This window comes from Stegodyphus dumicola, chromosome 4 (assembly GCF_044657685.1).
Source record: "Stegodyphus dumicola isolate Sdum_Otavi_A_Nest chromosome 4, ASM4465768v1".
NCBI lineage: Eukaryota > Metazoa > Arthropoda > Arachnida > Araneae > Eresidae > Stegodyphus > Stegodyphus dumicola.
The window spans coordinates 160,613,149-160,629,961 of record NC_140771.1 but is presented as its reverse complement, the minus strand read 5'-3'; the positions used below and the strand labels follow the sequence as shown (position 1 = coordinate 160,629,961).

Below are 16,813 nucleotides of genomic sequence, written 5' to 3'. Positions count from 1 at the left end.
AAGAGTTACCTGAAAAATTAATTCATATTTAATTAGTTCTATAGTGGCTGTTCTGTTTAAAAATTTTGTAGTTTATGTTTTAGAATTGGATTCCTAAGTTAAGATAAATTAACAAATAACTCTGAATGAAAAATGCATAAATAATCTTATTAGTAAAATTCTTCTAAGTGAGAGGAAAAAATTGTTTTGAAAGTATTTTAGTATCATAAACAATAGAAATACTTTACAGCATGTTTTATTATGAGAACCAGAGCAGGAGGGATTAAGTCTGATTAGCCCAACTTCATTCAGTGAGCAATGACTCTTGGCCACAATGCACAGTGCCACACAGGTGTCTCCCAATTTTTATATATTTTCACACAAATTCATGTAGGTACTAAGGTGATGGAATATTCATATAGGGATATTTCTGTGACTTAATTTCCTATGAAACAGCGAGTATGATTCTAATGATTTCTAGGAAAGTAATGCAACCAGGGATGGCGATGAAAAGACCAGACCAAATAAAAATGGATCAAGCGAAAAAAAAACTCTCCTTCAGAACACAGCTACCTAATATCAAGCTAGTATTTTATAATTAGTTGTGAAATTGGAAATTAGGCATGAGGATGACCTTTTCAGGTAAATAGAAAAATATGGAGCTGACAAAATTTTGGATATTCTGATTGGAACAAAACAGCAGGACATTAGAAAGGAACAAAATGAAACTGAAGCCAAAAAAATCCTGGAAGATGAACAATAGATAATACTTAGAAAAATATATAAGCAGTCTAGTATGTATTCCAAACCTATAGAGGTAATGTGCAAATCATTGGATTTGCAGCTCTACCAACTGAAGTAGAAAAAGTTCAACAAACCAAAGAAAAATATATCTAATTGTTGTGCTGACTGACTTAAGCCTAGATAAAGTGTTAAGAGATATATGTAAAACAGAATTTGAAGCTGAAATAAGGACCTATTCAATCATCATTTATGCCAAAGGTGCTACTAATTTCAGAAATGCAACCCACTACTACTACTTAAGGACATGAAACTGAAGTTTTATTTTTACCGGCTTGGCAATGAAAAAGCTGTTAAGATTGTTTTAAAGTACCTGTTGAAATTGGTCTTTGAAGAGGCCAATAAATAAAGACCTTCGAAAACATAAAATCTCAGTAATGAAAGTTAGGGAATTTGCAAGAATGAGCTCACAAAAATTATGAAAAATTTTCACTTTATATCCTTAAAGTCCTTAAATTTACAGAAAGGAAGGGTATATTTAACCTAAACAAAATGTTTAGGGTTAATGTTAATATTAAATGATTTTGCACATGAAAGTACTATAAAGTTCCAGTAGTAAGTGTACATCCAGCTTTCATGTTTTAGTGATCAAATGTGTTGCAAATATGTTTTTGACAACAGACATAAACCCTTAAAACTAAAGGAAACCTCTAATTGCATATTTTGAGTAGGGCCTCAAGAAACCAGCTTAAGAATATAAGAAACTTAAGCTAAAGTTTCTACCTTCAATACAGAACAATTTCTTTCCTATCAGCTAAGATATTAAGATATCTTAGCTGATATTAAGATATATAGATGTTAAGATATAAGAAGATAAAAATTCTGCATTTACAAGGGGTGATCAAATGAAAAGGTACGAAACGACGTAAAAACGTAACAGTTAAATATTTGCATATTCCGCCATGGCAGAACGTAGCGAGACATATCGGGATGTGATTGGAGTCTCTGACTGGGATCGGAGCATGTGCGGGCGTCCGCATGCGCAGGAGAGAGCAGTGGCTCTTATCAAAAGTGGCGTCCAAATGATGCGGCAGTCCGTATGAGGATAGCTTTTGCGTTGCAAAATTCAACGACTAAGGAGCAGCGAGGTGTTATCCGATTTCTGGCAGCGGAAGTGAGAAATCGGCAGCTATTCATCGCCAGATGGAGACAGTTTACAGAGAGAAATGTGTCTCTGACAAGTCTGTCAAAAAATGGAGTGCCCGTTTTTGTGCAGGCCGTGAGAGTGTATGATGACCCGAGACCAGGCCAGGCAAACACTGTCATCACGAGCGATCTCATCAACAAGGTGGACGACCTAGTGAGAAGTGATTGGCATGTTTCATTGCGAATGTTGGCGGTGAAGGTGAATGTCAGCTATGGAACTGCGTGGACAGTTGTTCACGACAGGTTGCGATATTGGAAGGTGTGTGCCGCTTGGGCTCCGGAGCAGCTCACCGACCAGCAAAAAGAACTGCGTATGGGGCTAGCACTGCAACATCTGTTTCGGTATCAGGAAGACCCCACTTTCATGGATTGTCGCAGATGATGAGACCTGGTGCCATCACTATGAGCCAGAGACAAAGCGGGACAGTCGTCACTTCCCCCTAAAAAGTTCAAAGCCGTGCCGTCAGCAGGCAAGGTGTTGCTCACCGTCTTTTTCAACGTTCAAGGTCCGCTACTTTTGCTACTCCTCGAGCACAGAAAAATGTACTGTGAGACACTCCGACGCCTACGCATGTCCATCAAGAACAAAAGACTGGTGCTGCTCACGGAGGGTGGGACTCTGCTCCATGATAACGTGCGTCCACACGTCTCCAGAGTCGCACACATGGAACTGGCCAAGTTCAAGTGGGAGACATTGGACCATCCGCCCTACAGTCTGGACATGTCGCCCTGCGATTTCCATGTGTTTGGTCCACTGAAGAAACACCTGAAAGGGAAGCGCTTCAACTCGGATGACGTACTCAATGACGCTGTGAAGGACACGGCCATAGGAATTCTGGGAACAAGGAATCCTGCGGCTTGTTCATCAGTGGTATCATTGTCCTCAGGCCTATGGTGTATATTTTGAATAAAGTCTACATTTGTACCCACCGTCTCGTTTCATACCTTTTCATTTGATCACCCCTTGTAAAACTATAAGCAATAGTGTTTGCTGAAAAAAAAAAAAAAAAAAGAGAAAACTCTTCTTTCTCCCCCAGTTAGAATTGAGTAATGCCATGAAATGGACTGGTTTCATCTGCTTTAGATTATTTCAGATTACTTGTGCCGATGAATATTGTTTAGTAATTAGACAGATTACAAATAAATATGCAGAGTTTTGTGCCAAAAAAATCATGGTGTTGAAGATGCAAGCTGATAGCCTATACTCTCAGTAAATGATATATGAGGTTTTATAAACGTTTTCTTAGTAGTAAGCATTATGCAAGAATGATTATTGGCCCCAGAATCCTATACTTGGCAATACAAAGTAGAGTACAAAGTCTTTAATCCGGACCTCAAAGCTACAAACTTTCTGCGCTTGCGGTAAGCGCATAATGCGTTTATGCATGAGCATGATACCTTTATGCATGCACGTTTAATGTATAACGAACGATATAAGCTAGGCTAAAATTAAATAATTACCTATTTCAGTTAAAGTTGCAGATTGTGCTGTTCCTTAATCTTCTAATTAAATCCGGCTTATTATTTTTTGCAGACTGTTAGAGCAATTTTATAAAAATTAATCTTGAAATTTCGATTATGTCAAAAAGAGTTTTTAATTCTGGAGCTGCCAAAGGATCTACAAAGCAAAAGCATATTTCGATGTCAATCAAACAAAAAGTGGAATTGCTGCAAAAAATGAACAAAGGCATGAAGAAAGTGACCAAGAGGTTAGTGAAAACGAAAAAATTTCGATTGACAAGTTGGTCAGTATTCTCGGCACAGCAATTACAGGACTTGAACAGTGGAAATTTGTAACTGAACACACAAAAAACAAAGCAACTTAAGCAACTTGCATTCAAAGAAATGTTTAATAAAGTAAATAAATAAGTATTAACCTTTTTTTTTTTTTTTTTTTTTTGTGTGTGTGTGTGTGTGTGTGTGTGTGTGTGTTTGTGTTTGTGTAAATTTTGATACCCTTTAGATCATAATTGCTCTTTATTTCATAAATTACGGTTTCATATTTTTAATTTTATAATTTCTGCATGCCATCTTACCAGATTTAAATTGATGATGTATAATCCTGAAAAACCCCTAATCCGGAATCGCCGAAGTCCCAACGAGTCTGAATTAAAGACTTTGTACTGTAATAAAGAAGTTAATGTGTAGAAATAGCGATTTGAAAATTAAACATTATTTTCATCTCTCTGATAAAGAAAATGATGAAAACTCAGGTTAAAAGGGCAGTTTTTAGATTGTTTTAAGCCATTCAAACAACTTTTAATTGATGAAGCTATGATAAAGTTCAAAGGGCGTTTAGGAATTGTAGAGTTGTACAGTATATGCCTTTAAAGCCTGATAAACGCTGCATTAAAATTTGGATGTTCTGTAATACTGTAAAATTTGAACTGTATGGGAGGGAGGAAATGATTCATAGTCAGGTAAAGGATTGAGGTATGATGTTGTCACATATTTAGTGAAACCTTTAACAAGCAGGGGCCATGAATTCTATTTTGACCTATTTTTTATTGGAATTTAGCTGATGGCTGATGCACTTTTACTAGGATTCAGCTGATGATTGACTGTGTACAATTGGCAACGAATATAATTTAGTGATATAACTTTATTGCACATTTATTCTTTGGCTACTGATCATATGTAAAATATAATTAATATACTTAGCAATTTTATTTTAAACTTTAAAATGCACTGTGTGTTATTGTTAAAAAAATTATGGGAAGAATATGTTTCAGGGTAGCCCTTGGTGAAAGTTTGCGATTTTTTATGCCATTTTTTTACGTGCAACACCCTCCCAAATAAAATAGTGTACAAAACATAATGCAGTAAAACATAAAAAATTATAATCTCAATAAACTTCACATAAATCAAAGTAAAACAAAAAAATAACATAAGAATGGATATATGTATTATCTAATCTGCGCAGAACAAAAAGGAAAAATCAACTTACCTTATTTAGAAGTTTCTATGTCTTCAGCATGTCACTTTTTATTACAATTCATAACCTTCCATAGTGTTGATATGAGCTCTGATTTCTAAATGCTTAAATGTCGCTGCGTAATTTACTGAGAGGTAAATGAAGCCATTTAAGTGTACCGAAACTTCGGGTTAATTATACTACCAGCCAGCATTTTACAGTGTTAAGCACAAAATAAGCAACATACTTCCTAACAAACATCCAATGCATAAATAAGCCCTGAGAAATATTTTCCCAACAGTCAAAATCACCGCAATCACGCACTACAACCAATCATGTCATAATAGAGTTTCCATAACATTCAACGTAAAATACTCAGGTTACCATAAATGAAACAACTTTGCAGAAAATTAAACATCTTGTCGATAATCCAAGGGGTACCCTTAAAATACAGACTAACCAAAATTATTATTATGTCAATGCCTAATTTTTATTTATTTATTTTTTTGCAGCATTAAAGAACTTCACCTAAGCCTTAATGACTACACATGTATTGATTTGCCTTCCAATAAGCAGTATACAAAATTGAAACAGCTTTTTGTTTGTGGGAATCCAATATCTTCATGGAATGATGTAATACTCATTGGTAAAATCTTTCCTAATTTGGAATCCTTAATTATGGCTGATACTCGCATTGCTTCTGTTCCTGAACCTTCAACATGGGAAGATGTATTTTTGCATCTTCAGATAATTAATTTCAATAACGTGCTTCTAAATGACTGGAAAGACATTGACAGGCTGAATCATTTTTGTAAACTAGAAGATATTAGGCTGCAAGGGATTCCTGTGTTAGATGTAAGTTTACCATTATAATTTAACAATTATATTTCCTGTTATATTTGAGCTGTATGAAATTCTGAATGAGTAGTATTGATTAAATGATTTATTGATGTATGTTTATGTATGTGATTAACTAATTTGACACTTGCCCGTTAACCAGGTGCAAAAAGATTTTGTGATGCCTAGATACAAGAAATGTGATAAATCACCTAATGTGACAACTTTGGTAAACTAAGTAAGAAACTAACACACCATATTTTGTTAGCAAACAGTTCCAATCTCTGAAAGTACATTTGTGGTGTGTTTTAAAGTCTCAAATCTAGTTTTTTGAACTCTATTGTGCAAATTTCTATGAATCTAAATATTATACAGATCTTCCATTTGAGCAGTTAGATAGTTATAAAGGAAAGCACTTGGTCTCTTAACAGGCATAAAATATCCATTCTTATTAAAGAAATGAGAAGTTATATTTAGTAAACAAGCTTTAGTCCATTTCATTGATCAAATTTGCAACAATTATTTTATTATATACTTGTAATGATTACCTCAAACTTAATATGTATAATTATTTCAGAGTATAAAGGTGTAGTCTGATTTATCAAACAGTTTTTCGCATTGTTTTTAAGATTATCTAATTTTGTAATTAATATCATATAATTTCTTTCTCATCCTTTTTTTTTTTTTTTTTTCATTTCCTATTCTTAGCAAATTTGAATTTATCACTTGGTTTGTATTTATTACTCACCTCTAACCTTTTTAAATTATATTTGTATGATTTGAGTATAGTGTCAATGCTCACTATAACAGTCTCTCATTATATAGATCCATTACTTTATGACAACAAGTTGATATTAAAGTCCTTAACTAATAAAAATGAATTTCATCCATTTTCATTACAACTTTCTTTCTCTTTAAAGAATGGAGGGGGTATTATAACATGTATCACCTGGTTCTCCTATTTTTGGGTATAAATTAATATTTTTATGCCTGTTAAATCTATGATAGGGTACTAAGTCTGAGATCTGAAACCATTGAGTACAATCCTGAATTATAGATAATCAAATCTATTAAGATCACATGTCGAAACTATAAAAATATGAAATAGTAGTTGTTTATAAAGTAATGCAGCATGGATAATCATGAAATATAAATTTGAAAAAGCTCAATATTTATTTGTTTGTTCTCTGAAATATTTTTTTTCAATCTAAGTTGGTTACCGAAACGCTGGTGCATTAGAATGGCACTTTGTATGCCGTCAATGCTCAGGGACGTCAGTCAGCTAGCATAAGTTGTATGCATTATTTTTAGTACGGCATTGTAACTTGGAAAAAAAGAGATTGTTTAGGTATGTTTGTGAAACATTATTTTTCTTTTTACATGCATGGTTTGCAAATTTTGTAATTGAATTTTTAGTGCAAAGGGTCGGCAGTCCAGAAGGGTTATTAGTCTCAAAATGGCATTTTGTAACATTTCACTATAAAAGGTGAATCACCTTTTAAATTGCTGCCATCAAATATTACTGCCCTATATTATAGTATTTAAGGAAATTAAATAATTGAGAATCTTACATGAATGTATGTATGTTTCTTGCATTGTAAAAAAACAACGGTACCCAGAGCCATCAGATTTTGAATAACGTAATCCTCCACTTAAACATGGTCACCTAGACACCTGATTTTTTGAACTTGTGTGATTATCTATTTCATATTTTTGTAAAACTTTATAACGAATTTTTGATTAACAAACTCAACGATTTGAAAGCAAGCAATGGTAACAGTGTATGGAACGAGACTGTATATCAGAAATTCTAAAGATATGCTCTTTTTAAATATTTTGTGATATTGCTGTTGAATTGAATTTTATGTGTTTTAAGTGCAAAGAACTTGATATTTTATTAATAAAGGTAACAGGCAAAACTTTAAAAAATACCCTTTTGGGCATAATATAAAATCTAAAAGCTTTCAGATTTTTAAAAATTATTATTATATTCAGTTTTTTAACTGATGAAAACAACATCCAGTTTACATTTACTGGTTTGAAATGATGTAGAAATCACCCTTTGATGTATTTGATTGGCAAATGTATTTGAACATGTGGCATGGTTGTACTGAATGGTGAAATCTTCATGAATGTATGTATATTTCTTCCATTGTGAAAAAACAACATTAGTATATAGTCATCAAGTTTTGAATCATGTAATCCAGCGCCCGAGTATGCGCAAGTGGAAGCCTGAATTTTGAATTTCGAAATTTAGTTTATTATCTATTTCATATTTAAATGAATTTTTGATTAACAAACTCAACGATTTCAAAGCGAGCAATGACAACACTGTGCAAAATAAAACATTTTTATCTCCAGGTTGCTAGACTGTCTATCGGAAGTTCTAAAGATATGCTGTTTTTAAATATTTTGGGATATTGCTGTTGAATTGAATTTTATGTGGTTGAAGTGCAAAGAACATGATATTTAATAAATAAAAGTAACACACAAAATGTTAATAAATGCTTCTTTGGGCATAATATAAAATCTGAAAGCTTTCAGGTTTTTTTATATGTGTTTTTAAAAATCGCAAGTGGTAAATATATGGCAGGACTTTCACAGCCCTAGAAAAAATTAATAATAATAATAATTGAACGATGCCAAAATATTGTAATTAGTAGAAAAGAATGACCTTCCTGATTATGAAAGCACGGGATTCTCCAATCTAATTGGAAGGAATAGTGATATTAGAGTGGATTCCATAAAAATGTCGGTTTCTGGAATAGAAGAAAACAACACTCTTTAACCATTTACTGATGCATGGACATTGTGTATGAGTGCAGTCACTGGTCTGACAAATTGTTGTATTGCTTGAACTGTTGTGAAATAAATCTTAAGCAGGGCCATTTTAGCTTAAGGCCTGGGCCTGCTTCTTAAGGGGGCTCAGTGCTGATATTATATTTAACATATTCACGCCAAATGTTTTTAAACATCGTAGGTAGTGTTTTAATAATAAATACTTGTTTTACTTCCCAAAACATTATTGCCACATATAAATTAAAAGAGGCGAACAAAGATCCATTTCATTATGGCATCACCCTATCAGTTCAATGGCCTGATGATTTCTTTGGAAATAAACAAGTTAAGCTCTGAAACGTTGCAAAGACTGGGGGGGGGGAATGTGATATTTACAACACATGACTTCCTTTACGAAATATTAAATTATACACATTTTTTTCTTGCATTTCATTTCAACGTATTGAACTGAATTAAATCTACTTTGTCATTAGCGCACAAACCACAATAGAATAAATGCATTTTCTAAAAATTCACCACATTTATTTACCATAGTGATACTCTGGTGCTAGGTTCACCTAACAGCGTTACATCTCATCCCTTTTATAACTCAGAATGGAAAAAAATTTTATCATCTGAAGAATTATCTAATTGTTGCCACATGTTCTATCCACAGTCAAAAGTCGTTAATCCGGACTCGTCGGGACTTCGGCGATTCCGGATTATAGATCATCAGTTTAAATCTGGTAAGATGGCATGCAGAAGTTATAAACTTAAAAATATGAAACCATAATTTATGAAATAAAGAACAATTATGATCTAAAGGGTATCAAAATTTACGAAAAAAAACTTAATACTTATTTGTTTACTTTATTAAACATTTCTTTCAATGTAAGTTGTTTAAGTTGCTTCGTTTTATGTGATAATACTTTCTCTTTAATTCTATAAACAGACATAATTTCTTGTTCAGTTGCTGTTCAAGTCCTATAATTGCTTAGTCGCACTGTGTCGAGAATACTGACTAATTTGTCAATCAAAATTTTTTCGTTTTCAATAACCTCTGTATCACTTTCTTCACTATCGAAAGCGAATTATAATGACGAGGAATTTGATTTAAATCATATCAAAGACGGAGTACATCGAGATGAAATACTACATTTAGTAAGGAATTATAAGTCAAATAAAATAAAAACATCTGCCCTGAAGATAAGGCTAGTGCTGACAGATCAACTTCCAATTAATTGCGCGCCGCAGCGTTTCTGTGAAATTGATAAACGTGATAAAGCGTGAAATTGATAAACAGATTTCGGAATAGTTAGAGAAACATAGGATATGCCTTTATCCATTTTTTGCAGCAATTCCACTTTTTGTTTGATGGACATCGAAACATATTTTCGCTTTGTAGATCCTTTACATATTAGTAATTATATATCGGAAATTCTATTTGACATAATCGAAAGTTCAAGCTTACTTTTATAAAATTGCTCTAACAGTCTGCAAAAAATAATAAGCCGGATCCAATTCGAAGATTAAGGAACAACGCAATCTGCAACATTAACTGAATTAGATAATTTTAGCTTAGCTTATACCATCCGTTATACATTAAACGTGCATGCATAAACGTATTATGCACAGCCGTAAAGGTCTTACACGCATGCGTAAACGCAACACATGCACAGAAAGTTTGCAGCTTTGAGGTCCGGATTATAGATCATTCCGAATTATGGGTGTCCGAATTAACAACTTTTGACTGTATAAAAGAAATTAAACAAATAAAAAAAAGCAATTTTTCGCAGACGATTCAGTGCTCCTTACCTAATGTGCGTGCACTACTCGTAAACATTCTGCTCTGTCTGAAACAGACTGGCGACAGTATTTTCTGCTAATATGAAGCACTTATTTCCTCGAATTTCATTAGAAATGTATTTCTCATTCAATTAATTCAGTTCTCACTTCTCAGCAAGGCAAAAATAATAAAAACACAAAGTATCTTCATTAAAAATTTAAAGCCATCGGAAAATATAAAACACGAAATACAGTTTAAAAATTTTTTTTAAAATTTGTTTACAATTAAAATTACAGTTTCTACGCAAAAACAAACAATTCGGCCAGAGGGCAAGAAGACAGATTTTTCAGTGCACAAAACTGAAAGTTTACTTTTGTTCTTGCTTGTTTGTTGTGGACTTTGAGTCAATATATGAGATAATTTAATAACTTAAATGATAATTCCAGAATGGATTAAGCATAATTTAATTCTTAATAATAAAAGAAAATGTTACTTTGTTGTTGCGAAGCTTAGTTTTTCTAGATTGGGAACAAATCCATTATTCTGCTAGGTTTCAAATGAAAACAAATACGGCTGCTATGGTAAAAAAATTAGGCTTAGTCGCACTTAAATGACTTTTAAATTGTTGATAATTCTACAACTGTAACATGCAGGTTAATTAAAGGCATAAAAACCTTAACTGGAAGAAAAGAACAACATAATTCAGTAATTTTTAAAGGGAAAAAATGCACAATTTACAAACATATAAGGATAAAGAAATTGAGCTCACTGAGCCCAGTAACAAAGTGAATATATATATAAATTAGACTTTTTTATTCCAATTTTTCTAAGATATACACAAATTTACATATTTACATGGTTTGAAATTTGGCATCTTTTTTTTTAGTGATAATAACGCCAAATGTGGTTTATGGATTTTGTTACAGTGAATTGCCACAGCTATTTTTAGCCTTAAATTTCAAATAAATTTTACGGAAAATTAATTATATGAAATGTTTTCCCTCAGTGATGCATAATAAATATTTATTAATATTATATGAAAAGCTATTTTTTTAATTACAGATATTATTCGAATTTGTAACTTTTTTTTTTTTTAATTTTTCTTTTTTTCTCTTTTTTAAAAAATATTTGTAGGAGTAAATTTTTATCTTCACCGCATTATTGTCTCCTACTTTATTTTAACTGCATTTAAATTTAATTGTCTGAAACTGAGAAATGTTCGTTTGATGTTTATGTTCACAATGTTTTTAAGCAAATAAGACGTTGACACTTTGGGTAATGTCCCAGCTTTAGAAAACATGTATATAAACATTAATTTTTACATTTATTCTCTTAGGAAGAATGTTTTAAGTAGTAATTTTTTCTCATGCTGTAGATTATATAAAAAATATCTTAAATATAGAAATTTTTAGGCTTAAAAACTTTAAATAATAAGATTAAGATTTTTTGCACCCGATATAAGAACTGGGTTTCTCTGTGGTGCAGGATAAGCGCTGCTACAGTGGTTTATTTCTTTCTCATTTAACAAAATTGTTTTAATTCAAATATTTATCCTTTGGACTTTGCTTTAAGCTGTATTTATAGTTAAAATGTCTGGAAGCTGTATTCAGCTGAAACACATTTAATGCAACTGATATTTTAAAAAATTTGACAGAAATGCAAAATTTATGGAAGTGTAAAAATCAAAAAATCTTAATTTTCTTGTGTCAGCACTGTAAACAAATGTAAAAGGATAGAAGAGAATTAGGGGGGAACAAGCAAAAATTCAAAGGGGAATCTACTGCAAGGAAGTTGGATGTTCAAAGAGAAAACACTTGGACATGTACACCAAGCAAATAGCAGCAATTGAGTTTGTGCTAATGGAAAGGACAAAAACAATATCACTGCAGATTAAAATTAAGAGCAATTGGTTTTCAACTATTTGGTTGTAAAAATTTAAATTACATCATTGAATATCATATCGTATCATAAATGAAGCACCACATGATTTCTCAGTCGAATTACTTGAAGATTGAGGAACTTGTCCAGTGGCATATATGGTTGTCATCTAAATATGTTTTTACTCTTGATAAACATAGTCTTTTCTTTCATCTCATGGCTTCAAAATGTTTAGCCTCTGAAGACTGATAAAGGCTTTGACCAAACACTGATAAAATGGATTGATTTGGAATTTTAAGTTATGACATTATAGCAAAGCCGGGCTATCTACCTAAAAGGAGGGATGCCTTCGTGAAGAACTTTCTAAGCGAAACCAGCTCGTATACACGTTACACATGAGAAAAGCCACGAAATGCTCATGCAACCAGCCGTTCGCTAGGATTTGAACGCCAGAGCGAACTACCAAGATTCAGTGACTCTAATGATTGGCCGTTTGTGGGCCCTTTTGAAATGGAAGGTGATAAATTTATTTAAAATTATTGTCAGAAATACCAAGATGTTTCGAAAAGTTGGATGCCTTTTAATATACATGCAGAACGCCTGGGGGGGGGAAAGAGCAAGCTCTTAAGAAGAAAAATAAATTTTTGCATAAAATTTAGTATTTTTTTTTTTTTTTTTTTTTATTTTATGATATTTGATTCTTGCGATTTCAAAAATAAAATATTAGACTAAAATATGAATAACATTTTAAGAAATTAAATATAGCACGAAAAAATTATGTAATGCAATGGGCACAGTGATAAAACTGTTCAAAGCAAATGTATGCAAGTCATCCTAAATTTAATGTCAGATATCTATCTCTCTTATTTATATATCTTTTCTGAATGAAACATTGAAAGGCGTGTTAACTGTGCCTTACTGTATTTAATATATGCAGTTTTCAAATGCATCATAGTCTGGGTCACAAAGTATTCTTCCGAAAGAAATGCAATTCAAATAAATAAGATGAAATTCTGGAAAATTTATATTAATAAATATATTTTAAATGCGCAGTTCAAATGAATGAAAAGAAAATTTTAAAACAATTATCTGAAGAGACAATGCAATACAAAAAATTGAAATAAAAGTCTAAAAATTACCCAAAATAATAACTATGACTAAAACAATATAGTATGAAGAAAACTATTTGAAAAAAATAATAAACGATGCACTTTTTATTTAAATTACGCAGTTTGAATGAGTAAATAGAATTTTTTAAAACAGTTATTTGAAAGAAACCATACAACTTAAACAATTAAAATGAAATTCAAAAAAGAAAAAGAAATATTAAAACAAATAACATAAAAATATAATATAAAAAACATTATTTGAATGAAAGAACGATGTGACTTTTTTCTCTCACGAACAACATAAAAAGAGAAAGGAAAATAGGTTGCCATATATTAAGAAGTTTGCCAAGTGAACTATTCTTGGCGCAACTGAAAAAATGCGCAATAATATAAATTTTTGAATTTCTCTGTGAATTTCGCACCAAATTTTACAAAATTTAATATTTAAGCCACTATTTGTTTACATTTGAAATTGGTACTAGAATAGTAAATTACTTCAATTTGTGCACCAACTTCAGAGCCTTTTTTTCTGAGTGTGGGATCAAGAGTAAACTTTAAATTTTGTGCTCTGAAAAATTTGTCTTCCTGCCTGCTAGCTGAATTGCATGTTTTTGCATAGAAGCTCTAATTTTAATTGTAAAAAAAAAAAAAAAAAAAAAAAAAAATATTTAACTGTATTTGCAGTTTCAAATGGAAATCAGAGAGAAAAGTTCAGGCTATTAAAATTGTGAGGACATCATATGCAGAAGGATATTCGAAGGCACTCAACCACAAACAGGGATGTCTTTCACTAGTGATGCCAAATCAACACGATCTGTCGGTACCCAAACATCAGTTAGCACACAAACACCATCACCTAAAACCGAACCCATAATGAGCAAGCCGAAAACAGACAAACCGACCCAAGAAATACAGAAAACGGAAACAATCCCAAACAAATCAATAAACCTCACCAAAAAAGCAACAAACAAACAAAGAAGTGTAAGTAATAGTTTATTTGATGAAATGATTTCAGACTTTTTTTGATTCATATAACATGGAAGTAGAGCAAGGGTTAGAAATTCTCAAACATCTACTTCCACAAAAAACCAAAACGCAGCACAGAAAGACTAAACACCATTCATAAATGGTCACTCTCATATCATGGAACTGTCATGGTTTCCACCAAAATCATGTTCACATCTGATCAATGTCTATCGTCCTGTGTGCTTGGCAGTTTAGGAAACTCTGTGTAAACCGTAACATCAGGTTAAGCTACAGACATACAGTTCAAACAGGAAAGATAATCCCGATGGCAATCGTGTCTGTGGAGGCGTAGGAATTCTAGCATCACTTGACTACCCCTCCAGCTATATCTCATTACATATGAGCCTCCAAACTGTAGCCATGGCAGTCAATACACGAAATTTAGTTTCAATCTGTTCTCTCTACCTGCCTCCAAATCAACACATCGATCAACGAGATTTAGATTATTTAATAGATCAGCTGCCTGAACCCTTTATCATAATAGGTGACTTTAATGCCCATAGCCCACTCTGGGGCAGTAAGGATATAAATTCTCGAAGCAGACAGATAGAGTAAATGATTGAAGATCACTGCCTCTGTCTCCTCAATAATGGACAAAATACTTACTTCCACGAGCCTACTAGAACCTTTCATGCTATCAATCTTGCCTTCTGTTCACCATCTCTTTTACCTTTTACTTCATTCAGTGTTAGGGATGATCCTTATAATGGTGATCATCTTCCCATCATTGTTACTCTTTCACAAGGAGTAAATCCCATGTTTAGAGCCCCTCGCTTCATATATGACAGGGAAGACTGGGAACTTTTCTCATTTATTGCAGAGTTCACAGAAGAAATGGTTACAGATGTGCCCATCGATGAAGCAGTGAAATCGGCTACTGATGCTATTATGCAGGCAGTGGCAGTTTCTATATCTATGACATCAGAAAAAGTAAGAAAATATCCAAAGCCATGGTGGAACCATGAGTGCCAGGAAACTCTGAGACAGCAAAGAAAGACTTTGGGAACTCTTCATAGGCACCCAACTCTGTCAAATTTCATAACCTTCAAAAGAGCTAAAGCAAATGCAAGGAAAGTAAGACATAAGAGCCAGAGAGATTCATGGATATCCTGTGTGTCTGGTATAACATCATCAATGCCATCTAAACGAGTCTGGGAAAGAGTTAGAAAAGCATGTGAAATATATAATGTCCACTCACTCTCATTTCTGAAAAAAGATGACAGAGTGATAAGCTCCACGGAAGAAATTGCGAACACCATCGGGGAAACATTTGCTGCCGTTTCTTCCAACAATAATTATCCACCAGCATTTCTTTTTGTTAAGCAGCACTCGGAGAAAATTCCCATTGCATTTAACTCTTCCAACTCCGAGCTTTTTTTCGCTAACGCCTACTGATCGATAGCCTATTAATCTCTTTTTTCTCAGGGCTACCTAAAAATAGCCTATCAGTCGGTAGCCATGGCGATAAACAATTGCCATTTACTATATCAACTGCACTTTATTATTAGTATTGCGATACATTGCTCCACTTGCGTTAAGTGTGTTGCTTCGTAAACTCCCACATTTTCACACTGTTTTTTAAAAATTTACCATTCACAATGAGTGAAAAAATGGTACTAGAGAGTTTTATTTAGATGATTTATCAAATTGTCCTGACAGTTATCCAGGACAGGGAAAATCTGCAGTTGAGAGCCTGGTCGGACGTGCATATGCTGTTGAACCACTAGTGGTAGGTAAAGTGTTAACCAAGTCAAAAGCTACTCTTACATAATGTAAATGGGAAGATGTAAGGTTTAAAAATAGTCAAACAATTTAAGGGAAGCCCCATATTTTTTTATAGTTGATCAATCATCGCAAGAAAAGAATTTTATACCTTTACATTGAGCTGGAACATGTTTAGGACAAAAAGGGTCTTTTACATAGGAATCTTTCACCCATAGTCAAAGCAGCCATCAACTGGCAATCAGCCAAATTAGGTAAGCCAGTCTGCAGTTCCATAGCTGTCACAGGGGTTGAAAAAGCTGTACCAGTAGTGAGCCAAAATGCACTGTTTTGGACAATATTCAATCTTGACAGAGTGGAATCAAATGCTGTTATAAGTAATTCTGCACCAAAGTCAAGAATTGGATGAATGCAAGAGGTGTAGATTGTGGGTTAAGATCCCCATTTCATACCAGCAATTCTTTTTAAGAGACTCGGGTACTCAATTACTTTTTCGGTCATTCTAGACACCTGTCTATTCCAGTTTAGTTTTGGGTCCAAAACAATCCCCAAATAAGTCACGCCTTTAGTTCTAGACAAAGGTCGATTTTTGTAATACAGATTTATATCATGTTTCTTAGTGCTCAGAGTAAAGACTTCAAATGCAGTCTTATCGACATTAACCAAAAATTCATTTTTGTCTGTTCATTTGGCCAGTACTTTTAAAGCCGAGTCCAGAATTCTCTCCAACTTGGATTTCTTCTTGGTCCATATTCATCCATAACACAATATCATCTGCATATAACAGAGATTGTACATTCGGTAAAAAAAGGTACTTGAAATACACTAACCGTTTTG

At 33.1% G+C, this 16,813-nt stretch overlaps 1 protein-coding gene across 1 annotated transcript in view; it reads left to right on the top strand.

The window, feature by feature from the left end:
- mlt (tubulin folding cofactor E like protein mlt) overlaps nucleotides 1-16,813 on the top strand; it is a 64,771-nt gene that overhangs the window by 23,786 nt on the left and 24,172 nt on the right. Inside the window, exon 4 of the mRNA XM_085815699.1 lies at nucleotides 5,353-5,695. Coding sequence (XP_085671825.1) covers nucleotides 5,353-5,695 — 343 coding nt within the window. The remainder of the gene's footprint in view (nucleotides 1-5,352; nucleotides 5,696-16,813) is intronic.